At 43.8% G+C, this 26,792-nt stretch overlaps 1 protein-coding gene across 1 annotated transcript in view; it reads left to right on the forward strand.

The window, feature by feature from the left end:
* The window catches only part of Cc2d2b (coiled-coil and C2 domain containing 2B), a 72,575-nt gene that overhangs the window by 36,168 nt on the left and 9,615 nt on the right, over positions 1 to 26,792 (forward strand). The window contains exons 17-29 of the mRNA XM_051146955.1: positions 1,276 to 1,414; positions 2,126 to 2,329; positions 3,593 to 3,685; positions 5,917 to 6,008; positions 6,915 to 7,085; positions 8,520 to 8,616; positions 9,358 to 9,467; positions 14,887 to 14,983; positions 18,454 to 18,552; positions 20,987 to 21,169; positions 21,338 to 21,535; positions 23,061 to 23,150; positions 25,193 to 25,306. Coding sequence (XP_051002912.1) covers positions 1,276 to 1,414; positions 2,126 to 2,329; positions 3,593 to 3,685; positions 5,917 to 6,008; positions 6,915 to 7,085; positions 8,520 to 8,616; positions 9,358 to 9,467; positions 14,887 to 14,983; positions 18,454 to 18,552; positions 20,987 to 21,169; positions 21,338 to 21,535; positions 23,061 to 23,150; positions 25,193 to 25,306 — 1,687 coding nt within the window. The remainder of the gene's footprint in view (positions 1 to 1,275; positions 1,415 to 2,125; positions 2,330 to 3,592; positions 3,686 to 5,916; positions 6,009 to 6,914; positions 7,086 to 8,519; positions 8,617 to 9,357; positions 9,468 to 14,886; positions 14,984 to 18,453; positions 18,553 to 20,986; positions 21,170 to 21,337; positions 21,536 to 23,060; positions 23,151 to 25,192; positions 25,307 to 26,792) is intronic.

Consider the following 26,792-nt stretch of genomic DNA (forward strand, 5'->3'; position numbering starts at 1 on the left):
AGGAAGGAGAATTTGTTGCGAGATGTTGAGGGTGTCAGGTCTTAGAGATCTTTTGTAACAAATATAGGAAAATTCAACTTCCAGGACAGAAATAGTAAATAAAAGAAAGAATGGCCCAGACTCCACCTGCAATGTCTGTGAGTTCGTTCACAGCTACCGTGTCCTGGGGTGGGTCTGCCACCGCTTAATAGCCGACGCTGGAGAGCTAAGAGCAGACACTGATGAAAGGAGGACCTAGGAAGTGGGCATCACGCCTGGGCTAAAGCATTACAGAGTCTGTGCCCAAACTGTAATTCTGTGAGTGCAGTTGACAGATGGGAACTGTTCTCAGGTGCCTGAGAGAAAAAGATCTTAGAAACCCAATTCCAAATTCTTCCAATTACACATGACATGTTAACGTATCTGTGAGGACATCAAGTTAATGGGCAATTCCAAGCACATACCCCAGGGTTGCCTCCTTTCTGCTCTTAGTCTACAGCTGAGTCACTAAGGACAGACCACGAACCTAACTTATTTTTGTAGCCCCCATGTTTGAAGATGAGCAAAGATACTCCCCCAGCCTATACCGCCTATGTAATCACAATGCTTTCTGCTATATGTCAACCATTACAATATTACAGGTTTAAAGTATTTTCCACATGTATTTGTTTTGTGTGTTTATTTTATTTTCACATATATTTACAGACGCATGTCATAGCACCCATGGAGGTCAGAGGGCAGCTTGGAAGAGTTCTCTCCTTCCACTGTGTGGGTCGCAGGGACAGAACTCAGGCCATTGGGCTTGGTAGCAGGCACGCGGACCCACTGAACCATCCGGACAGACCCTTAAGTTTACTTTTTACATTGTGTGCTTTCTTGATTTGGCACAAACAAATATTTGGCTTACATTTTAGTATTGTGCATCACATAGAATATTTAACCCGTTATTATGTTTAGAGTTTATACAGTACACCCAAGAAGCACTGTTCGTTTAAGCATCTGCTGCATTTCATCTACTCTGCAAACTGGAGGCAGCACAGATGAATATCTGTAGTGGTTTTTGCTTAACAAGGTATATTGTCATTTAAGGGAGAATGCACACTTATTAGAAAGCAATGGTGAAATTAGAATGTTAGGAGCACCAGCCTGCATATCATAAAGATAGATTCGTTTTAACATTAAGTACAGGACGTGGGTAGACTTATCTCTGGCTTCCTACCATGGGTGGGTTTTAGCCTGTGTAATGCGTAACCTGCATATTGTATGTAGAGTCACAAAATATTTCCCCCTCATCAGTGTGCTAAGGAATGTTGACGCGAGAGGTGTTCCTGGACTCCCATGGATCATGAACTCACAAAAGCTTTGTGACTGGGCAGATGACGTCAGGATTGATCCAAATAATCCGGAGTATTCAGATATAACAGAACTTATAATGGTAAGTTTTGGATGCTATAAATGTATTTTATTCCCTCATATGTATCTCGTACATTCCTTCATTACTTGCTGTGTATTTTTCTAGACACTTAAGGTGCATGTAAAAGTAAAATGGAGGGCACAGGTGATTTTTCAATCAGTTTAGAGTATTGAAAAGGCATTAGAAATGCAGCAAGTGAAATGACTCCTTTAGACCTGATGGTTGGCAGGCAAAATTTTAAGCTAACATCTGTTAAACATCTGTTACATGCTAGCCATACTATTAGGTACAAAAAAAAAAAAATGCCAAGATGATTTATCAAGAAGACATAAAAATGTTCTCTTGCACTCAGCCACCATGATCTGGTCACTTGTGCCCATCCCTACAGCCAACTGAACTGCTCTGTGTTCCCAGCAGTTGTTACCTCCTTTCATCACTGTCACATCTCTTCCTAGGACACTGAGAGTGGCTATCATATCCACCCTCCAGGCCTGACACCCATAGGCCCATCTAGGCCCCTGTCTGCCTTTTGTTTATATACAGCACCGTGTAAGCCATGGTCAGGCAGGTTAGAAAGCCATGTCAGCTGGCTGTGTATTTCTGCAGGCCATAGGCCTCCGTAGGTTCAAGTGCCCTCTTCCTACTCAGGTGGAGCAGAAACAGTATTCTGAACTAATTCTCGAATCAAAAATAATTTCCTAAGTAAAGACTTTGCGTGTTCGTGCTTTACAGTATCTGAGGCACAAAGGACAGGAAATTCCAAAATATTTCCGTCTCGAGCAGTTGCAGGATGAATTTAACTTTGTGTCTGAGGAAGAAATGAGAAGAAGCAAACGCTTCCAGCTGTTGCAGCTGAGAAACGCAGGCCAGCTAGATCTCTTCCTCCTGCAGCAGATGCCTCTCTATGACAAAGAGATCCCGGACGTAGTCTTCCAGGTACTTGGCTCCTGTTCAAACGCCGCTCACTGTATGGCAGAATCAGTATCATGCTGCCTTAAACCCATCACCATCTCTGTATTGACTTTGGTAACAACTTTCTCTGTAGATATTAAAATTGAACAGATCACTTAAACCCCCACCATGCCCTTAACTGGACCTTACAGTATAGTATTATCCAATCTACTTAACAGCACAAATCCCTTTAAGTATGTTCTAAATTGATGTGGCTGATGTATTTTTGTCATCATAAAAATATATCACCAGTCTCTCAGCAGTTCTGGGGAGGAGTCAAGGAGAAACACCACCACGGGGGATGTAGACATTAATTGTAAAACATATCGCAACTTCAGATCTGCAGCCAGTAACAGTCTGGGAGACAGGTCCCTTCCCGGGCACACGTGCAGGGAGTTCCTGGCAGCTGCCAGCAATCTGTAGGCAGGGAGTATTTGTGCCATGGATTAGTAAATGTTCCAAATAGAAGCTTCTCTTCCTACTTCAGAAAGATCTGCATTTAAGCACGTTAGCAGCCCACCACCAGTCTCCTGGGAAGGGACTGTAAAAGCGGACGGCTGTGGAAGGGGCCAGCTGACATAACCCAGCTCTGGAGCTTTCTTAGACAGTTCAAAAACAACTGTTTCCCTTCTCTAAGGAAACCCCCTGTGCCATGGAATTACGGCTATAGGCTGATGCCAGCCAACATGAGTAAAATGCCAGATTCTGATGTCCACTTAGCCATTTAGAAGCTACAAAAACTACGCAGGACTCATATTAAAAGCTCACGTTGTAGTGGGAACATGCTCACAGCCTGGCCAAGAGTATCACAGAAGCTTAGAGAGGAAAGACTTTTCTTATCTTTCCATTGTCAAAATGACAGCCTTTCTTGGTCATCATTACAATGCAGAGTATCAGTGGGCCTGTCAAGTGGGTCCGAGGACAAGGGCCCAACAGTCTGAGTTTGATCCCTGACCCAGTTCATAGAAGGAGAACCCACTCTGCCGACTGTCACACACGTGGAGGTGCATATACTAAGCAGATGAATACAAGTAAAAGATCAGTGGACTCCATGCCAGAAGAAAATGGAATTTAGTCATAAACTAGTTTGGGTCAGTTCTCAGAGAATCAAAAAAGGGTGGCTCCTCCCGAGATGTGTTTGCCATCATGTTTGTGCTTGAGTGGAAACAAACAACAGTGTTTTTGTTGGAGTGCTCAGGTTGATCCCTGGATTGGATTCAGGCAGCACTAACCTAATTCTCTATTTAGGAGTATGAAAGTCAGGCTCAGAAGGATATCTCCACTTCAGATGTGAACTCCATTACTGCGCAAAGAATCAATTCTGTCAATTTTCTAAGAAAGGTAATGACAGCACGGCACTGATTTACTTTTGTGAGGTGAGGCCCCATCGGCTGGGCGCACGGTAGATACTTTCCATAGAGAGTTGGATGGCAACTCCCTTCAGATTTCCTTCTCGGTTAGTTTATTCATCACCGATGAACGCAGTATGAGAGCTCAGTCCCGGCTCCTGTGTAAGAAAGAATGTTACAGTGTCACCCTTTTCCCTCATCCAAACTAGCACTGCACTTTGAAAACAAGCCTTACAGTATGTATTAATAATGAGTTTGCCTTAATGGAAAGCAGGAAAATGTGCTTGCTCTTGAGGAAAGAGAACCTTCCTTCTGGGAGGTCCAAGAGGAAGGCAAGCGGGCTCTGCCAAAGGCTAAGGTAGTAAGAGCTGAGGATGCCTGAAAGGCATAAACAAATCCTAGGGAGGTGCCTTAAAGCTGCGTAGCCCTGCAGTGGGACGTAAGCGTGTGTATAAACCCTGCTCTGAGGTTTGCGAAAACCTACACATTAGGTAGGCTCATACAAGAATACTAGAATTACAGGGCATGGGTATTGCTTACCCCAAATTTTGTTGGTCTATAGGTTCTTAACCCTTCCCTTTGTTGGAGTGCCCTGTCAGCGTTTACTGTGTTCTATAGGAGTTCCACTGTGTGCACTGGTTCGCTGTCATATTAGTACCAGTGGTGGCTGCGGCAGGGGCTTAAGCTGTAAGGAGTACAGCGCAGGCTGGCCCAGGGTCACCAGGTAATGTTTTGCTGAAATGATGGCATCTCAGAAGCTAGTGCATCTCTTCAGTGTCGTCCTTTTATTTGTTTATCCAGTGGCAATTATTGAATATTCACTGAGTCCGGAAGTTTATATTCTGGAAGAAGCCATGTAATAAAATAAATCATATTTGAGAGAATGAAACATGCTAGGGGAAAGAGTAGAAAATGAGGACATGAACCCCCTCCCTCTTTCATGTGTATATGTCTCTCTCTCTCTCTCTCTGTGTGTGTATGTGTGTGTGTGTGTGTGTGTGTGTGTGTGTGTGTGTGTGTGTGTGTATTTAGGGGGTGTAACAGTAAGTAAGGTGGCCAAGAAAGGAAGCCTACAAGAAGGCAATACTTGGATGATAGCTCACTGCTTATTCATTTAGATATGAAATGGGTAAGGGAGACGGCCATGGAATTTTCTGGAAAAGAACATTCCAGGCTAATACATATTTGAAAACTCAGCAAGAAGCCCAGTCCTACAGGATACCAAAGGAGACAAAAGAGTAAAATTCCCAAGGGAAGGGAGGTCCAGTTCACTTTCAAGGGAACAGGTTGTTGCCTGTGTGGCAGGATGTGTTGCCCACTCTTCTGCCACCACTCCATTTCCTAACCAGTTCAAGCAGAGAACCAAGCTTTGGGCTGCATTGTCTCCAGAATGACATGTAGCAGGACAAAAAGCCGAACATTGCCAACTCCACTTCCTGGTTTCATGTCTGAAAGCCTAAACCTATCTTGACGACTGGAGCGAGGGGAGAGGGGAGAGTGAAGAGTTCCTTGAGACTACAGTTGTCTTTAGAAGAATGGGGACTTAAGCCAAGTATAATGGTACATAACTGTAATCCCCGCACTTGGGAGGCTGAGTGAGGATTGCCAAGTTCAAGGCCAACCTGGTCTACTTAAGGTCATGCCTGCCTGTGCTATATACTGAGACCATGGCTCGGATTTTAAAAAGAAGAAATAAAAGTCAAGGTCTACAGCAGCAGAGGTGAAGGTTTGAGCTCTGACTGGCTGGCTCTCTTGCCATGCTGGTGGAGCAGGAACTTAAAGTTAGCTTTGGATGGGCTTAAGGGAAACACATATGTGCAGATTTCTTCTAGTCTTTAGGTCAGGAGTCATGTAGGTTACTACTGGTTGTTGTAGAAATGGGCCCCCAGCACTGTCTTTTTTTTTTTTTTTTTTTTTTTTTTGTAAAGACCCATTCTGGCAATGCGGACTGTGAGTTGGATGGGGAAGCTGAGCAAGGAGTTCGGGTAAGAGCCAATGACGGAGGAAGGAAAGGCTGTAGAAAGAATTCGCTTCGGCACAACTGTGTGCTGAGAATGACTTTAGTAACAGCAGAAATCGCTGTATTTCTACTTCCCTAGCTCCCTACCCTCTCACTGCTTGAAATATCAAGGAGTGAGATACACAGTGCACCTGAAGCAGCACAGATACACAGCCTTATAACACAGACGCTCCATTTCTTTTACCTTCTGCATTTTTCTTTAGATGAGGAGGTTGATAATGAAGAGACTCATCAAAGTCAGCAAGTTTAGCTTATCGGATATCGTGGCTGACTACGAAGAAATTGTATCTACAAGGTATGCTAGGATTATGAAGGGTGAAATTAAAGCCTTAAGATTCTTCAGAATCCTCCAGCTTCTCTGCATTTTATAAATGCTTATGCCACGTGTCAAAACTGCAGCTTCAGAATGCAGAGTAAGGTTTGGCGGCAAAATGTATGTGGCCACTTTAGGTCACCCACGTGACGTCACTGTGGTTGCGCACCACTTCAGAGGAGGTTGGGCTCTCTCTGCTTTGGGGCGACCGCTACTGGGTGAGCCACGGTGAGTAGCAGTGCTAGAAGCCTGTGCTCTCCCCCTGCAAACCCCAGGGCACCGAGCAGCACAGGGGCAGGCGGTGGAGCCTCTGCCAGGATTATCTCTATTCTTCAGTGCCCACAGGGAAGATCAAGGGGAGGGTCCCAAGTGGGTCTGATCCCCTCCAGAGGCTACATGAAAATGCTCGGCATCCCCAGTAAGGTCTTGATGGCTGTAGGGCACTGAAATCCACTGCTGTGCGTTTCCAGATGTTGAACAGAAGCTGCTGTGACTATCAAACTGTAATTCTACAGAAATAGGTTATCAGCTTGGGCAAATAACTGAGTCTGAGCCATCCAGAATACTGGAATAGTAGTTATTTTTGAGAGAGTGGTTGCTTTAGAAAAGTAATAATTGTGGTGAAAGATAAATGTTTTGTAGCTTTATCTTGCTGCCTTTTAAGAGCTGGTGTGATTCTGTGTCCTGCTGGCATGAGGGGACACAGAGGCACTTCTTTCTAAGCTCAGGAAATGAATTCTACTTTGGGTTGAAAAGAGTTCTGTCCCCATCTGTAATGGACATAATACGGTTCAGAACAACGGCTTTATTAGCAGGTATTTTTAACACCAGTATATTTAAAATGGTATTATTTTGTGTATATGGAGCTGGTCACTTTTTATTCTTTAGCCAGTTGACAGATGCAATTTGTAAATTCATTGAACCACGAAGGAAGTTAAAACCTCAGAGGAAAGAAAGAAGAAAAGTCACAGCACAGAGCGTCTCCGACGGAGATATCAAGATTCTTGTCAGGATCCTGAGGGCCTATAACATTCCCACCAGAAAAACAGCATCTTATAGGTAAGGTGACGGGCTCCAGGGTCTGCAGTTACAGAATCTCTCTCTTAAATGTGATAAACACCCTCATCACTTCATTTGTAAAGCTTTGTGTTTCATTAGTATTTCAGTGCATAATGCCTGGAGATGCAGCTTAATGGACAGTCACTTGCCCAGCACCTGCAATGTTGTGGGTTTGATTTCTAACACACAGACACACAGACACACACACACACACACACACATGCACACACATATAAACAACATACACACACACGCTCGCACGCATGCACACTCTTAATGTACAAATCATATGCATAAAATGAGTGAACTTCTAAACCTTCATTTCAAACCTACTCTCAATTTCATAAAGAGTCTCCATCGTAGCTCAGAGGTAGAGTGTTTGCATAACACGCTCAAATTCCTGGCTCAGAATAAACTGCCCAGACCAAACAAAAACAGTTACAGAGATATGAGATTCCCAAAGTAACCTTAGTGTATGCTTCAGAGATATTTGCCACACAGGCACAAGTGCTTTCCCCTTGCCCCTGTTGTGAGTTTTTAAGTTTCTGCTGCCTGCCACTCCATTCACGGTCACAGCGGTGAGCCCCCAGTGCTGGAAGCAGAAGGAAAGACGGGTAAGTTGATGGAGCGCACATCTTGTTTCAGGAAAGGCTTCAGATGGAATGGCTTGTGTGCTCAGTCACCACAAGGACAGCCTGTTCTGCTTAGGACCCATAGGTAACTCTGCAGAGCAGGAGGTCACCTTCCCCTCCTGTGTGCGCGGAGCATGTTTTATTTGTGTTTCTTTACCTTCCAATCGCTGGTCAGATGAAAGCATCGTGAGTGTTAAATACCCACTTCATTAAATGTATCTTGGATGTTTAGTGTCAAGGATGATTGATAAACATGAATATTACTTCCCCAAATCCCCAGGAACATCAAGTGTTTCCCTCTTCCATGTTTACCTCATATGTGCTCCACTTGCTTGCTTTCAGCTTAATACAACTCATGGATTCTATCCGTGAAAAAACAAACATTTTGTTTGCTGGCCATTAATTTAGATCTAAAATCTCTTAAAGTAGTGTTGATTTTGTTTTTACTAACTACAACCTTATTTCTCAACACAACTAATTATTTTCATAGCCAGTGCACATCCTAGTGGTTGTTTGTGAAGAAAGGACATAAAATTGCTACCATTTCATATAACCATCCTTCTTCAGAAGAAAATATTCTAGCACTGAAAAAACTTAGAAGGCTACATTCCCAGAACACCGCTGGGCTTTACTTTTGCCTTGTGCTGAAAACCAGAGAACACGTTACTACATTCTAGATCCAGCGTATGTATGCTTCAGCACTTAGGAGGCACTCCTGCAGAGCCATCTGTGAGACCAGGGTAGCCCTCATGCCTACTAACACTTACCTTACAACTGTGTCTCTATGTTGTTTTTCCTGAAGATCTTTGAGCATGCCTACTTACCTGAAGTCATCCATGTCTCACCTCAGACATCAAGAGACAGCCAAGTCCGTGGCCTCGAACGACACCTTAAATGAGGTATTTAACTTCTTATGTAGTCTAATACTGGCTGATGCTCTCAGTTGCACCTGCCTCCCAGCTGATCTCTTCATAGCTACATTCTTCAGATTGCTGTTATTTTCCTTTAACAAAGTAAAGTAATCCAAAAAAATTCACATTCTTTATGAATATAATTCATATTATTTCATTCTTTGCTCTCAGGCCCTGTATAACAAGGTATAAGCTCCTCACTCACACACAGAATCTTTGATCGCCTCGCTGTCATCTGGCAGCTGTCCTCCTGTCTGTTCACTGCACAGCCATGTTGTCGTGGCTTCCAGGACTTGTTCCCTTTGCTGGGAATGGCCTCCACCCATCCCCAGGCTCTCATCTGGATAAGCACAATGGTGTTTCCAGCAGGGTTTCCTCTGTGATGCTCATCTGGTCCTCACCCCGGAAGCACACCCATTCCCTTTCCTGACCCCACAGCTGCATGCCTTTCTCTTGCTGCATTGTTCATGCGTCATGGTTCTCATCTGCTTGTCTGTTTTTTCCTGGCAAACTTTAAAATCTTTAAAGGAAGGTTCTATTCAACTCTGGCTCTTTGAAGAGTACCTGACATAGAATAAGACCAATAGATGTTATTAAATCAATGACTCAACAGTGGCTATTGGAAGGAATAACTATGAAACCTAAGGAAACCAGCTCCCGTCTTTTTGTTTTTCTCTATTATGTAATATTTTTTTAAAAAATCTAGTCAGTGTTTACTCTGCATTTCAGGATACTGTGCACCCTTTCATAGAAGTTTCTTTTCAACACACTGTATATCAAACCAACACTGCAAATGGATCTCACCCATGCTGGAATGAAGAAATCAAGGTAGATTTTATGTAAGTTGGAGCTCATTTTCCTGCAATTTCTAGTCAGAGTAACTCTGGGGTGAGGGAGCATGTTCATGTGTGCTTGGGTGTGTGTACACATGGAGGCAGGTACCATCCTTCTTTTTTTTTTAGGGTGTAGAGTAAGTTGTGTGAGGCTTTTTGTAGGGAGGCACAAACAAATGTCTGATCACCTCAGGCAGGGAACCAATGACAGACCGAAGAAATAATTCTATCAAAATCCAACTTAGAAAGCCAGTGCCTGGCATGAGTGTGTGTGAAGGTTTACTTATAGAAGCATGGATGACTCAAAGACAGCTCCATGGGAAAACCCACCCCGCCTGGATGCCAAATCAGGGAAACTGCAGTCCTAGAGTGCTTTGCAAACCTATGGGCAGCTCAATGGGTCAAAGTATGCTTTCCTTAGTAGTCATTACTGCTTATATAACCTGAGAGGTGAGACTCGTGAATCTAGTTTGTTTCAGGGACTTCCTGAGCCTTGTAAGCTGTTGACTTCATGAGTCTTAAATAGCCTCCCTCTAGAATAGAAGTATTTCAGTTCTAAAGGTATCACTGTAGAACACAGAATATCTCATTGTCCTGGTACTCACCAGCCCTTATCAGCGAATTGCTACTGTTATGGAAAGGGGGGTAGGCTTGCAGGAATGGGTTTTCCTCTTGAGCTATGTGAAGAGACAGCAAGAAGACTCTTACCAGGCACAGCATAGATTCTGTATTTCCAGCTTCTAGAACTGTGAGAAAGAAAAGTCTGTTCTCTACAAGTCATCCTGTCTCAGGTGTTCTGTAATTGCAGCACTAAACAGACTGAGACACTTTAATCCCTTTATTTGAACTTCTATATAGCCTAACTATTGAGCGAAAACTCCCTAATTACTTAATCCTTTCTTATCTTTTTTTAACCTTTGCTAACAGCCTTGTTCTGCACATTCTTGCACTTGTGTACTAAAGCACATTGTTTTAACTCAGTGGATCTTAAACATTTTGTGCATTGTATTTACCTAGATGTCTTAAACATAGGTGTCTGGACCTATCTTCTTAGTTTCTAAGTTCATAGGTTTAGGGAAAGGCCCAGTGAGTCCATGTCTAGTAAGATTATGCAACATGTATGTGCTCAGTCAGCAGTGGCTTTCCTTTGTTTTCCTTCCATTAAAAAGTGCGGCCATTTATATTAATATTTTAGAATACTTACATTTTGTCAAGAATAAGTAAAACCACATTTCTTACAATATTCCTGTTTATAAAAGACATTTTTGAGAGTTAGCAAATCAGATTTCAACTTCCAGAAGAAACCTGTCCCCATGTTTCTGCTTGCTTCAAAGAAGAAAAAAAAATGAATATGATCTTAAAAAATCCCATAACACCTCACACATGACCCAATAAAAATGGGTCAAACTCCATGTCTGCTTCCTCTGATATGGCTGTGCTTCCCTGCTGGGCACACGCTTACTGTTTCCTTCATGACCAGGTGTCTGTAGCTGCTAACCACCTACACAGATTTCAGATAATATAACTTTAAGATGATTTTCTATAAACATTTTATATCATTTCATAGTCCATATGTTATTATATTTGTATGTTTTGTCTGGTTCCCAAGTTAACATATAGCCTCTTCCAACAAATGCCAAGAACTGATATAATTATCATGCTCTCTGTGGCAACTACTTGCAGGTTATATGGACTTTCTTATACAAGACTCCTCTCTTGAAGTGAAAGCTACCAGACACTGACCAGGATGTGTAGGGGGTGGGGGGAGTGGGGGGAGGGAGGGAGAAGGATGAGTGGGGAGAAAATGAAAAGAAAATATATTTGCTTGAAAAGTTTGTAAACTAAGATAGATGATTATGTGTGTTTGGAAATACTTGAATTATTAATTTAGACATTAGAGTTTGGAGTTGATTCTTGGGGTTGTTTGTTAAGACAAGGCCTTGCCATGTGGTCCAGACTGGCCTTGACTTCACTGTATAGATGAGGCTGGCCTCGAGCTCCTGTTCTTCCTGCCTCAGCAGTCTGAGTGCTTGGCCAGTGTGCCTAGACAAATGCACTACATCAAAATAGTTTAATTAGGATGACACATAAGAATCAGTAAGAGGGCCAGGCAGTGGTGGTGCTTGCCTTTAATCCCAGCACTTGGGAGGCAGAGGCAGGCAGATTGCTGTGAGTTCAAGGCCAGCCTGGTCTACAAAGTAAGTCCAAGACCACCAGGGCTACACAGAGAGACCCTGTCTCAAAAAACAAAACAAAAAGAATCAGTAAGAGACGTAAGTTTGTAAGTGAACTAAAGGGAAGACTATAGAACGCTGACAGTTTTGTGATTCTAACAGTGAAAAAAGCCAAAGATGCAGTGGGAACTGGAAACTCTTCTGTGATAGAAGATTCCATTCCATAGTGTATATGTACCACAGTTTCTTTATCCATTCTTCTACTGATGGACACTTAGGCTGTTTCCATGTTCTGGCTATTATGAATAAGGCTGCTATGAACATGGTTGAGCAAATTTTCTTGTTGTGTGCTGGAGCATCTTCTGGGTATATTCCAAGGAGTGGAATAGCTGGGTCTTGAGGAAGCCCTATTCCCATTTTTCTGAGATAGCACCAGATAGATTTCCAAAGTGGTTGTACTAGTTTGCATTCCCACCAGCAATGAAGGAGTGTTCCTCTCTCCCCACATCCTCGCCAGCATGTGGTGTCGCTTGAATTTTTGATCTTAGCCATTCTGATGGGTGTAAGATGGAATCTCAGAGTTGTTTTGATTTGCATTTCCCTGATGACTAAGGAGGTTGAGCATTTCTTTAAGTGTTTCTCAGCCATTTGATATTCCTCTGTGGAGAATTCTCTGTTTAGTTCCAAGCCCCATTTCTCAATTGGGTTATTTGGTTTGGTGGTGTTTAATTTCTTGAGTTCTTTATATATTTTGGATATTAGACCTTTGTCAGATGTAGGATTGGTGAAGATCTTTTCCCAGTCTGTAGGCTGTCGCTTTGTTCTCTTGACAGTGTCTCCTGCCTTACAGAAGCTTCTCAGCCTCATGAGGTCCCATTTATTAATGGTTGACATTAAGGCCTGGGCCGTTGGTGTTCTGTTCAGGAAGTTGTTTCCTGTGCCAATATGTTCCAGGCTTTTCCCCACTTTTTCTTCTAAGTGACATAGTGTCTCTGGTTTTATGTTGAGGTCTTTAATCCACTTGGATTTGAGTTTTGTGCAAGGTGACAAATATGGGTCCAATACTACTCAGCTATTAAAAACAAGGAATTCCCAAAATTTGTGGATAAATGGATTGAGCTAGAAATGATCATAATGAGTGAGTTAACCCAGAAGCAGAAAGAATCAAATGGTATATACTCACTTATATCTGCATACTAGCCCAAGGGGCATGTCCCATGAAAGCCTTCACTTACCAGGAAACTGGGACAGAGGGGAGGACATCCTATTGGGACTCTAGATGAGAGAAGCATGGGAGAATAGCAAAGTAGAAGGATCCAGAGGGTCCTAGAAACCTACAAGTAGAACATTATGATAGGCAGATTTGGGCCCAGGGGTCCCGCTCAAACTAAGGCACCAGCCAAGGACAATACAGGCGGTAAACTTTAAACCCCTTCCCAGATCTAGCCAATGGTCAGAACATTCTCCACAGTTGAGTGGAGAGTGTGATATGACTTTCTCACGTACTCTGGTGCCCACATTTGACCATGTCCCCTGGAGGGGGAGACCTGGTGGCACTCAGAGGAAGGACAGCAGGTTGCCAAGAAGAGACTTGATACCCTATGAGCATATACAGGGGGAGGTAATCCCCCTCAGGAACAGTCATAGGGGAGGGGAATAATGGGAAAATGGGAGGGAGGGAGGGAAGAATGGGAGGATACAAGGGATGGGATAAACATTGAGATGTAACAAGAATAAATTAATTTTTAAAAAAATTAAAAAAAAAGAAGATTCCATTCCATCTCCTTGTTCCCTGTGACATAATAGTGAATAAAAACTACATGAGGGTCCTGAGTAGAATAGTGTCTTCCTAGTGTGCATGAGGGTCCTGAGTAGAATAGTGTCTTCCTAGTGTGCATGAGGCTCTGGGTGCAATTCCTAGCACTGGAAAAGGAAAAACAAAACAAAACAAAACCAAAAAACTACATACAAATGTAACATATACTGGCAGTAAAAAAAAAAAAAAAAAAAAAATAATTAGCAAGCTCTACTTTGGAGGGAGAATTGTGGCAAAATTTGAGCAAAGTTTGAATAGACTAAACTATGTAAGATAATGCGGAGGACTTGGCAACTTAAGATAAATACCAAATGGGCAAACTGAAAGGTGCCTTGGAGTGATTCGTGTCCTTCCTCCTGCTGGTACAGTGCTGTAAGTGTGCATTGCCTCCCTTGACTTGGCCTGGGCATCCCTGGCATGAAATAAAACCCCAGAGGAACAAAGTAGGAGAATAAGTTTATTTTATTTCTTGGAAATAAGAGACTATTCCATTTAACATTGCCACGAAACTCAACTAGTGTTTTTCAGTGGTCACTGCCAGTACCCATTATCAGAAAATTATAGGAATTATTAGAGATTTCTTGAAGTGGCACTTGCTTCATTTAAAGCAACAACAACAACAAGCTTTAGTAATGTCAGTAGCAGCTGTGTGGGACTGTGCTGCTGCCATTTAAAAGCCAATAGTTGGAACCTGGGGGTTGTGGGGAAGAAATAACTTTTTATTAAAGGGCCAGCATCCTGGCATGTCGGAACTGTCATCCTCAGAGCTCTATTTTGGGACACTCAGAGGTACCAGAGAGCTCTTAAAGGTAGAAAAAGGAGTAGAGCAAGGCCAGGAGCAGGAAGAATACACCTGTTGGGCAGGACCATCTTCCCCCTGGCCAAGCACTTCCTTCTTTATCTGATGCCAGGACATCTCAGTTGACTAGTTCCTGAACTTTCTTCCGTGAGGCATGCTACTTTTCTACAAGTTAAGCCTCGAAACAATGTCCATGCTTTGTAGTAGTAGCTGCACAGAACTAAAGACTACAGAAGGCGTCACACGCTCTGGTGTCACGTGGTCTGGGCATTGTAAATCCAGAGAAGGGCTATCCGGAGGTTTGGCCATTCTGACAAGTCTTCTCGTTAGGATTGACAGTACCAGGCATTGTCTTTCTCTGCCTGGCTCGTTTCACTTAACATGATCTCCAGCTGAACCGTGTTGTTGTCTATTTTTATTTTCATCTTAAGAGGAATATAAGGCAAATTATAATACACACATTAGTTCTCAAGAACAGTAGAAGCTGGGCTTCAAGGCATATGGCTTTTTCTAAGCTTAAACTTTACAAAGGAAAAGGTCATAGGTACTTTACTGCACTCTATCAACGATGTGCTTAGAAGATAAGGGGATTTTGAGAAAAACTTAGACATTCAAGTGTGCTTTTCTTGTTTTCAGCTCAGCAGGACATGATTACAGCTTCTCTAGTTTGTCTAAGATGAAGGAGAACATATGCATCAATGTTTTTGATGAGGTGGTGATTGAAAAACATGAGGTATGTAGGAAAACAACTAATGTGGAAATAACAACGAGGCCAAACTGAATGAAATCTTGGAACATATTTGTGAAGTTACGTTGTTGTCTGTTTCTGAAACAGGGACTCACTATGCAGCCCAGGCTGGTCTGGAGTCACTGTGTGGCCCTGGCCAGTCTTGAACTTGTAGCAGCCCTATTGCCAGTGTGTACCACCACACCTGGTGTGACTTGCTTTTAATGTGATATATGTAATATTTTCTTAAAAGTGTTTGAGTCAATGTGCAATGAGAGCAGACACATGACAAACCACTCTAACTCTAACAAATCATAACAACCTATAAAGAGAAAGGACGGTAAACAGGCCGAAGACTTGGGAGAAGCGGGTGTTTATGATTGAGCATTATACCTAAATACACTCGTATTCTTGGTAGTAAGAATGGAAAGATATGAGGGCTGCAGAGATGGCAGAGGATGAGACCTCTTCCAAAGGTCCCAAGTTCAATTCCCAGCAACCACATGGTGGCTCACAAACATCTATAATGAGATCTAGTGCCCTTTTTTGGTATGCATGTGTTTATGCAGGCAGAACACTGTATAATTAATAGTAAATAAATCTTTAAAAAAAAAAAAAAGAATGGAAAGATGCAGAGAGCCTCATATATTTTTCATTATCTGACCAAAAATAAAAATTTCAAACCACTCTATATAAGACACTAGGTTATTTTAGGACCAGAATTTTGTTGTGGTTTCTATAATTTCTAAAATTAATGACTGCCTTCGCCATATATTAGTGAAAGGCCTCAACCCAATGCCTAGCACCATAGCAAGATGTGTAATAAACTTTAGCTTGACATGAAAAATACAAAGATGTGTATTCACAGTAGCTACTGCCTTTGGGTAGATAAGGGAAATGCTCTCATATAAATGGTTTTCAAAGTCATTGGAATGCAGATGGGAGTTGGTAGGAAGGGACGAGGACCACTCAGGAACCATCATCTCAGAGCTCAACCCTGAGGCGCGCAAGTATGCAGAGGGCTTCATCATAGGGAAAGGATTTGCAGAGATGGTGGCAGGCAGGACACATGCTGCCTTAGGTCTTTGCATCCAAAGTGTCTCTTTTTGTCTTCTCTGAAACACTGATGGACCTCAGCCACCTGGCGCTGCCTCCTGTGGTTCTGTTCAGACAAACATCTTTCTTTCCTGCAACTTAAACTGTTCAGCAGTTTACATGTGTCTGTAATGAATAGTACAGAAGGGGCATTATAAAAATCAATAGGTGTTCTGGGTTATGTAAGTCTATGTTAAAAGAAGTATTATTTACTATTTTAGCCATTTAGGTAAGCCTTCTCTTGTAGGTGTGTCCAACCTGTGACCCACAGTCCAATGCCTCCTGGAATAGCTATGATAAGGCCCAAACCATTCGTAGATGACATCATACACAATATAAAAAAAGCCAGACACCCATACTTTAGAACTTAGAATGCCAGATAAAGGGGAACGAACCAACTTGTAAAAAGGACAACAGGAAGGGGAAGTAGAAGTGTCTGTGCTGGAGAACCGACCTTGTTATGTCCCTTCTGTTGAAGGGACAGATGGTTCTGCCTGGGGGGATGGGGAATCTAGGTCAGAAAAGTTGGAAGAGACCTTGCAGTGCGTAGCTCAGGGTTAGAGCATCTGTAAATAGTACTGAAAAAAAGCCTTACCAGCAATGTCTTCAAGCTAGCTTTCCAAGAGTGTACCAACATCCACCTTAAAACTTTAAGTGAAGCCTTAGTAGAGACTGAGCATAGGGTGCTAAGTGGAAACTTCTTGATGATTTACATCCAAGGGTTTATGCTGAGTGCTTTTCTGACTCTGTCCCGGTGACTGGTTTGACAGATTAGAGTAAGTTGATTGACACTGAGCTTGTGTGAGTGCTTTGCGTGGCTATGGGCTGAATCTACATATGTCAGGTGTTGAGATATGCTTGGGAAGAGGAAACTGTCCCATAATGACTTCCCTCACAGACGGTGTTGCATGTAACTGTAGACCAAACATTCCATTTTCCCATAAAAGATTAGAACAATCGACAAAATAACTGTAACAGACTCCCACCTTAGCACGACCGACTCCATGATTAAAGCACCATTCAGGCTGTAAAACTCATCATGTAGACAGCACCACCTGCCAAAACAAAGGTCTAATCCATCAAAGCCCGGAGTTCTGGGAAAGTCTCTAGATACACTAACCTTGTTCTTTTGCCTTCTGTGGTTCTGTTTCTGGCTAACTGTTCTTGTTAACTGATGAAGTGTGTCAACCCAGGACATGGTTTTGTGCTTAAAAGCTCAAGCTGAGAAAGGCTCTGGGCTACACTGGGGTCCTGAACACCCAGAGTCATACTCCACAATAAAAAGCCCCCATATGAAAGACACTCTGGGTTTATTATTGCTCACTACTCTGTTTATAAATGTCTCTTTTCTTCTTTTCTTCTATATGTTCCCCCATTATCAAATCTTTCTTATGCCCCATGAATCTCCCCTTTGTTAGTTTATGCCATCCAGACCTAAGAAAGGATTCTTCTGAAAGACTTCACATTGGAGGCTGGAGAGATGGCTCAGCGGTTAAGAGCACTGGCTGCTCTTCCAGAGGACCTGAGTTCAATTCCCACCAACCACATGGTGGCTCACAACTATCTGTAATGGGATCTGTTTCTCCCCCCCCCCCCCATTCTGATATGCCTGAAGACACAGCATTCATACACATAAAATATATGACTAAATAGAGTTTAAAAAAGGAAAATCCTCATGTCATTAACATATCATTGTCAGCATCTTATAATCTCTAATACACTGTTAGACTCTTCTTACTGACTTTTTCCAAGTGTCTCTGTTTCCTTCCCCCCTCTGATTGTATTGCTTGTGTCTGTTTTTTAAAAGGTTTGTGTCACTACTTATTTGTGTGTCCATATGTGCTTATACGCCTGTGCCTGCAGAGGCAAGAGGGACGTCAGCTCCCCTGGAGCTGGAGTGAGCTGGCTACTGGAGTGAGTTAGCTAGTTGTGGTTGTAAGCAGCCTGATGTGGGTGCTCAGAATTGAACTCAGGCCACCGGAAGACTAGCAAGAGCTTCTGACTACTGAGTGATCTCTTCAGTTCCTTGTATCTGTTTTTTAAGACAAGATCTTAAGGTATTGTTCAGATTAGCCTAGAACTCATGATTCTCCTGCCTTAGTCGCTCAGAGGCAGGGATTATAGGTATGCACCAGCACGCCCAAATACTTTGGGACCAAAAAGCTCTGAAGTAGAGGTGAGGAGCTTACTTGGCTACCACAGCTTCTAGTCGCCAGGAATGAGGTCTCTGGGCAAGGTCCTGCAGCTGCCGGCAGCAAAGCCTGACCCCAGGTACAAAGAAGTCAAGAGGATCTAAAATCCAGGACGCTTCCATGACCCTGTAAAAGCATTCATCTTATGGGAAACGTTTTTGTGAGTTTAACTTAAACCTGCTTTCATAGGACCACTGCCTCAAGAGCTGCAGTGCTCACTCGTACATACAGAAGAACTGGCTGGGCTCCGTCAGCTTCCCCTTCTCAGCGCTGCTGCAACAGTCTGAGGTAACAGCAGAGTCCTTTGCTAATTAGTCCAAGATTTGTTTCTGTCTAATAAAAGCCCTTTCTGGTGTTTTTGAGTCAGATTCTGTGACCACCAGGGTGAAAAGTTATTAAAGTGACTCTGTATTCCCAAGTGCTCTGGAGTTTTTAAGAGTGCTTGCATGGTGTGGCCAGCTCTAGGAGATACCCATAAACTCATTTCTTGCATTTTAAAGTGTTTAACAAGACATAATAATATAGCCAGCCTTAAGTCATTCTAAGGCCTGATCCAGAATCTTACCTTGCCAAGAATTGTATTTTGCCGGACCTGCTTATCAGTTATGCCAGGTTGATAAGGAGACCTGGACTCTGTAGGATCCTGGGTGCTCAGCTCATACTGTTGAGTTCAACAGCAGCAGCGAGCCTGCATGGCCAACAAGGGTGAAACTCCAGCCTAGGCCCCACTTTAGACTGTTACTTAGAGATCGTGAGCAGGGTACCCCAAACCCCCAAAGTTATGCCAGACACTTGACACTCGAGGACTTGAAGAGTCAGAAGTGAGTTTCATTTTGGCGCAGTGTGTCGTGAGCAGGGTACCCCAAACCCCCAAAGTTATGCCAGACACTCGACACTCGAGGACTTGAAGAGTCAGAAGTGAGTTTCATTTTGGCGCAGTGTGACATGAGATGATGTTTCCATGGTGGGACAGCATGGGTTCTATGAATGTACAGAACAACAGGACCTCGCTCTGCCTGGGATGCTAGGGCAAGGGAGGCTTAGAGCGTTTGGTGGTAGTCAATAGAAAAATGGCTCAGCGACTTGTTTGGTTTTCCTTATTTGTTTGACTCATTGAAGTAAATAGTTCAGTAAATTTCACAAGCAGTGAGGGCATTTGAGTGAAAATGAACCGTGTGTACATTCATTAGGGCTTGATGAGGCCAGGTACAACAGAAATCCAACCGGGTCTGATATAAGCCAGGGGTCTATTTAGCTTCTTAGTAAAGAAGTCCAGATGCAGGCTGCAGAGATGGCTCAGAGGTTAAGAGCACTGTCTGCTCTTCCAGAGGCCCTGAGTTCAATTCCCAGCAACCACATGGTGGCTCACAACCATCTACAGTGAGATCTGGCGCCCTCTTCTGGCCGGCAGGTGTACATGCAGGCAAAACATTGTATACATAATAAATAAATAAATCGTATGGGGGGGGGGGGGAAAGAAGAAGAAGAAGTCCAGAGACCAGGGGCTCAGGGATATTACCAAGAACCCAAGTTTTCCTTACCCTTCTGTTCCACTGTCCTCATTTGTCCTTCAAGTCGCATTGTTTGCCACAACTCCAGCTTCATAGCTGTGTCCTGACAGAAAGCAAGGAGAAACAAAACAGTCAATTCCCTGTGTCAGGAGAGTTCACCAGCCACCCAGACTTCTGTTTGCATTGTATTTATGTGACTACAGCCATCTGTCAGGGTACCAACAGAAACTGTTGACTTTTTTTTTTTTTTAAAGAGGGGAGATCACAGATAGTAGCTGGAACATAGATGTTATGGGCAGTCACGTGAAGCCATGATAGACCATCTCTCTGCCTCGGACCCAGCTGTATGAGGGACAGGTAGTTAAGGAGTGTGAGTTTCAAGGCTGAACAAAGCTGGGTTATAATCCTGGCTCCACTACCCATTAGTTCTACAGTCTTTGAGAAATTACATCAACTCTCTGAACCTCAAGTTTGATTCTCTAACTAAAGGTAAGGGCAGTAGCTGCCTTACTGGATGGAACAGCCTGTTCCAGCACTTGGTACAGGACCTTGTGCATAGTAAGGGCTCTGTAACCATTAGCTGCTGCTGTCGCTAGGATTCCCAGCTCTTTACTGTCTCCCTTGATCCTGTCCCCACAAGTCCTGCTCAGGGCTGCCCTTCCTGCCATTCCATTTTCCTCCCAGTCTGGACCCAAATGCAAAAGTAATGCTCTCTCAGCATCTTCTGTGAGCCTAAACTAGATTTTCTTGTTTTAAGGTTGATTTTTATTTTGGATTCTGGATTGAGGAGTGAGGGTGGGGTGGGCACATGAGTCCAGATGAGGACATCAAATCCCCTGACCTGGTGTCGTAGGCTTTTGTGAACCACCTGACATAGACACTGGGAACCACACTTGAGTCCTCTGGAAGAGCATCACGCACTCCTCACTGCTGAGCTGTCATTCTAGCCCCGTAAACTAGAGTGCCTAAGAGCTGTAGTCGCTGTGGTGTGGTGACCGGCTTCCTTGGCTCACCCTTTTCTTACTATTGCTCTTTGCGTAATCCACGCTGGCCAGGGATCTAAGTGTCAAGAGTGTGCGTTGGTGACCCCAGAGAGCCTGGTCATGCTTCGGCAGGAGCCCCTGACCTGTGCGAGCCAAGCCTCTCCTGGGGGGGCGGGGGGATTCTGATCTGCAATGCAGGTTTGGCTGATGTGGCTTCTCATCTTTCAGATTACCGGGACATTCCGAGTGAACATCCCACCCGTTTTGCTTGGGTACACCTGGAGTAACACTTACGTTCCTCCCAAAGAAGACTGCAGTGGGCAGAGCCCAAAAGAATGCACTTTTCTAAATATTTTTGCCACAATCGAACCTCAGATATCATATGTCACATACAATCCGAAACTAGATGAGGTAGGATTCGCACTGAATCACTTCGAAACAGGTGACAAAAAAACTTAAACTGTTTTAAAAGCCAGTAGTAATTTCATATTTATCAGAAGTAAACATTGGTTTTTTTCCCCCTTGTTTTCTAAGGTGCGGGGGATGCATAGTGCTCAGCTGTTTTAAATCTGGTCCTAGTTTTCAGGTCAAATAGACATTTTGCAGCAAGCACAGACTTTCACCAGGAACTGTAAGGCCATGTTTCCCAGCCGAAGAGTCGTGGCGACCGTTTTTAATGGAGAAGGGATGCAAATCTTAGTCACAAGATACATCAAGGCCTTGAATCCACCTCAGCAGCTTCTGGATATATTTCTTCATGATTCGAATGCAACTCTTGTGAGTGGCAACTTTTTTTTTTTGGTTTATTGTTTTTACCAGCTTCACAGAGATTATAGAGAACCCATGAAGAGCGAGGGTGTCTGTCTTCCTTCCTCTTTCTTTCTTTCTCTCTCTCTCTCTTTCTCTTCTTTCTTTCTTTCTTTCTTTCTTTCTTTTTTACTTTCTTTCTCCAAGGCAGGGTCTCATTATATAGATCTGGCTGTCTAGGAATCTGCTATGTAGACCAGGCTGTCCTTGAACTCACAGAGATCGGCCTGCCTCTACCTTCCAAGTTCTGGGATTAAAGGTGCTCCCCACCACTGTCTGGCTTAACTGTATCTTTTCTTTGGGGATCAGTGTAGGTGACTGGTTCTTCTCAGACAATTTATGTTATTTGTGAATTATAAAGCGTCTCTCTCTCTCTCTCTCTCTCTCTCTCTCTCTCTCTCTCTCTCTCTCTTGCTCTCTTTCTCTCTCTCTCTCTCTCTCTTTTTTTTTTTTTTGGTGTTTTGTTTGTTTCTTTGTTGTTGGTGTTGTTGTTTTCTCTGTGTAGCCTTGGCTATCCTGGACTCTTTGTATAAAGCACTCTTTTTTTTTTTTTTTTTTTTTTTTACAACTTTTTTGTTGCTGTTGTTTTTCGAGACAGGGTCTCTCTGTGTAGCCTTGGCTGTCCTGGACTCACTTTGTAGACCAGGCTGGCCTCGAACTCACAGTGACCCACCTGCCTCTGCCTCCCAAGTGCTGGGGTTAAAGGCGTGCGCCACCACACCCAGTGCTATAAAGCATTCTTAACAGGGCCCTTTGACCTAAAAATCAAAGCCCAAATTCAGGTTGCTTTTTACTGTAAACTACTTTCCCATCCTGGTTTCTTCCTGCTGCTCAGTCTGAACATGCACTGTCCTGGAGGTAAGAGAACTCTCAGGACTTGTTGAGCATGCTGGGCCACGTGACTTAACCACATGAAGTCATTAGCACAGAAAGTCATGACGGCGCATAAAGGACATCTGTCACATATCACTCCCTGCATTGTTGCCCTTTCTCCTTTCTTACCTTTGAGTCTTAATTTGCCATGTTCTGGTGGGAACTTCTCTTGTGCGAGGAAGCAGCCCACACCGGTATCTCACAATGCAGCAGCTTATACAAGGAGTTCAGAAAGATGTTGAACCAAAAGTTAATTCAAGTCTTCCCTGATTCAAGGCTTCGCTGTTTCACACCTTAAAAAAAAAAAAAAAAAAAACACTGACCAGTTATAAAGTACACATTTAATTTTGATACAGTGTTATAGTATTTTAAATTGTAATAATGTATTACAATAAAAGGTAATGCCTAGCAAGTATTCTCTGGGTTAAGCAGTTTGGGCCCAATCCCTAGAGACTCATGTAGAATTTTACCTTTATGACTCTGAACAAGTTATTTTATCACTCTAAGCTTGCTCCTTCTGTCCCCTGAGAGGCCTGTAGTATGTTCTGAGAGAGATAATGCCTGTAAAACTCTGTGCTGGACAGTAGACATGCCCAGTGAGTGTCACTTAATATTATTCCAGGACTGCATTGCCCGATTTGTATCTTTGATTCCTTTTACGGCAGAAACACTGGATGAAAATGACAGTTTTGACATATGGATGACATCAGAGGTAACAAATGACACTTTATAGTTAAAATGTATACTATTTCTTACTTGTTTTTCTTCTTAAAGTAGCACTTCTTATGCAATGTTCTACCTTGTGAAATGTGAAAGTGTAACAGGTCCCCAGAGCTTAGTAGGCTCTGAGACCTTAGCACAACTGACTCCATGATGGCAGTACCATTCAGGCTGTAAAACTCAGCATGTAGACAGCACCACCTGACAAAACTGAAGGATGAGGAGGAGGAGGAGGAGGAGAAGAAGAAGATCCATTAAAGCCCATGGTTCTGGGAAAGTCTCTAAATGTACTAACTTTGCTTTTGGGCTTCTGTGGTTCTGCTCCTGGCTAACTGTTCTTGTTAACTGAAGTATGTTAACCCAAAATACATTATTTGTGCTTAAAAGCTCATCCTGAGAAAGGCTCAGGGCTACACTGGGATCCTGAACACCCAGAGTAGTCACTGGCTGGCTAATAAAGACTTTCTATTGGCTTAAAGCCATGTCCCAGCAGTCTTCTCTGGTGGATGCCTCACAACAGAACGTATTTAATAACCTGGGCATACTTACCAGCTCCATAATAATTTATGAAAATAAGCCACCAAGGTGATTTTCTATTCAAAGCTCAAAGTAATCCCTCATGATGTTCCATCCCATGGGAATTTCAGCAGTGCAAAATCATGATCTCTCCGAAGCCTGCCACCTCGTGTCAGATGCAGCCAGGGCGCACTGGTTCATGGCCTCTCTGAGCCCTGTCACCTCGTGTCAGATGCAGCCAGGGCACACTGGTTCATGGCCTCTCCGAGCCCTGTCACCTCGTGTCAGATGCAGCCAGGGCACACTGGTTCATGGCCTCTCTGAGCCCTGTCACCTCGTGTCAGATGCAGCCAGGGCGCACTGGTTCATGGCCTCTCCGAGCCCTGCCACCTCGTGTCAGATGCAGCCAGGGCACACTGGTTCATGGCCTCTCTGAGCCCTGTCACCTCGTGTCAGATGCAGCCAGGGCGCACTGGTGTGGCTTCCCTAAGATGTTTCCCTGATGTTGAATAAACAGTTGGTGCCAGGAACTCACTGGCCTCCTCGTCCCACCCGTCTCCCCGGCTCTCTTTGGGGCTGGACTGAACTGGAGAGCACGTGTCTCATCACGCGGTATCATTTCTACTCAACAGCAGATTGCTGCTGTATTCCAGTGGGCACAGTAAAGACACTGCCGACACGACCGCTCCATGGGCAGCGGTTTTGTTGTAGATATAAAAGAGAGTAGACAGAGCCATGTGACAGAATGCAGGGCAGAGACAAAAAGTAGACAGGACATGGCCAATAGACTGGACATGGCCGGGGCTGTCTATGAGAGAGGGGAGAATGGCAGGGGTTAGAGAGAGAAAATGGCGAAATAAAGAGTGAGCGAGAATAAAAGATGAAGAGGGAGTCAGTGGATAGCAAGAGCGACGGAGAGAAAGTGCACAAGGAGAGTAGTGGGGCTAGCTGGGCTATGAGAAGGATGAATAGCTGGGGGGGGGGGGGAAGGGGGACAGGAGGAGGGAAGCCCATGAGCTGGACGGAGCTCAGGGTAGAAGAGAAGATGAGAAGGCTAGGATGTTAACATGGACTTTGAGAAGTGTAACTGGCACCTGTGATACTCAGGGAGTCCAGAGGCCAGCGCAAACTTTAATGTCCTGATAGACGCCACAGGTATGTCCCTTCCTCCAGAGGTAAGTGAAATAACTCCTTCTGGCAGATGAGAGCCAGTTTCATAAGTTCCTGAGAAATTCTGGCTTTTATGGAAGCGCCAGGAATCTTGTAATCCAGCTTAAGGTCGCTTCTGAATACCTGGGACAGCCTGAGAAACCTAATGTGCTCCCATTGTGAACCTGTAGGCCCAAGCTTTCTGATTTGCGTTCCTATCAACAGCCTGGTGACGTGAGGGTGCCCGGTCTGAAGGAGTGTAAGCATGTTGCTTTCCCTGACTCTACTGAGCTTTCTGTGCCCGCCCTCCCCCTCCCTCCCCTGCTCCCTCAGGGCACACTGTCTTACTCTTGTTCCTCTTTTGCCCAGTGCTGCATTAATCTGGCTACTGGAAATAGAGAGGAGCACGCCATACTTCTCTGTAATTTCTTTCTGTACTTTGGAAAGAAGGCATCGGTGATCCTGGGGACCTCAGTGCTAGAAGTAAGTGCCAGGCAAGTGTGAACAAAGCCAAAGCGGATGTGAGCCGTGTCACCCATAGACTCCTGGCTGGCCAGGGAGCTCACGGGCGAGCACCTGTGGCTTGAGGGTAATGTTGGTTCGACAGGATGTCTGCAGTGCAAAGACTAGCTTTCACTCTTCTCCTTGTGAACCGGTGCTGCCTGAAAGGGCCACTGGGGATATTCAGTCACCTCATAGGGCAGCAGTTGCTTGTGGCAAATGGCCAGTGAATGAGATCAGGGGCTGTGCGGCGCCAGTTGCATGGAGCTGTGGCTGTTCTCATCCACCACCACCATTCTGGGTTCTAGATAGCACATGGCAAGTCCTTGAACAAACACTCTAATGGCGTCTCTTCTGGACTTTCCCTTATGAGAACTGACTAGAAGCACATGCTTACTGGGAGGAATGTATCCCTGCCTGCTTCTAGCCTGATACGGGTATCTTCCCGTGTCTCAGCATTCTCAGTCTTGCCTTTTGTTTTGTTTTTTGTCACTATGACTTATTTCCCCAAATTCCATACCATAGCCTATTATTTATCAAGTTTGTTAATGCCCCGTTTGATCCCCTGCCGTAGCTGTAAGTGCCAGTAGGTGGCAGTAACCACACAAGAGCTCAATAAACACTTTTATTTGTATCCAGAAAGGAACTCCATTGGAGGCAAGTTTCACCTCAGTTTGGTGGTTGGGGCGGAGCCTCCTCTTTGCTGTGGAGGGGCACAGTAATGAAGAACAAGTGCTATGGGCCAGAGGCGCAGGGGTGTCAGGCTGCGCAGAGCAGAGTTGAGGCTGGTCTGGGCTCTGCTTGACTTGCCCCTCAGATCCTGTTAACCTCTGCACAGAAGTAAGTCACTGTCACAATCACGTTAGCCCCTTAAACTCTGATTTCTCATTAAAGAGGGGCATAATAAACATTCCTTCCTTCAGAACTGAGAGTGAATTAAAAGGAGAAAATCAGTGTGAATCTTAGCATAAACAATGAATGTTAAATATTATTATTACTTGAATTATTTATTTTCACTAAGCCTCAACACTATTAAAAAGATACATGGAAAGCAAATTATATAAAAAACTTTTTACAATTTTACTTATTATTGAGGAGTCACATGCCACAGCACCATGTGGTGGTTATAGGAAACCTTGAGAGTGCGTTCTCGTTCCATGTCACACTGATTCCTGGGACCAGGCCAGTAGTAGGCTTTTACCAACTGAGCCACCTCACTGGCCCCATAACTAATCCTATCTTATCAATGTATGTGCATGTGTACCTGTGTACTTTAGTTTCTAATTCCAAGTCTTTCTCTCAATCTGAATTTAGTGGATTTTAAACTCCTTTAATAATCTCCTCTGAGCCTTAGGCCAGTTTATCTTACTTAGCCTGGTGTTCAGTCTCCAAGTATATTCTAACCAGAATGAGTCTTCACAGCAGTTCTGCATGAATTACACAAAAGTAACGCTGCCACAAAATGTTT

The sequence above is a fragment of the Acomys russatus genome, chromosome 5, assembly GCF_903995435.1.
Source record: "Acomys russatus chromosome 5, mAcoRus1.1, whole genome shotgun sequence".
Taxonomy (NCBI): domain Eukaryota; kingdom Metazoa; phylum Chordata; class Mammalia; order Rodentia; family Muridae; genus Acomys; species Acomys russatus.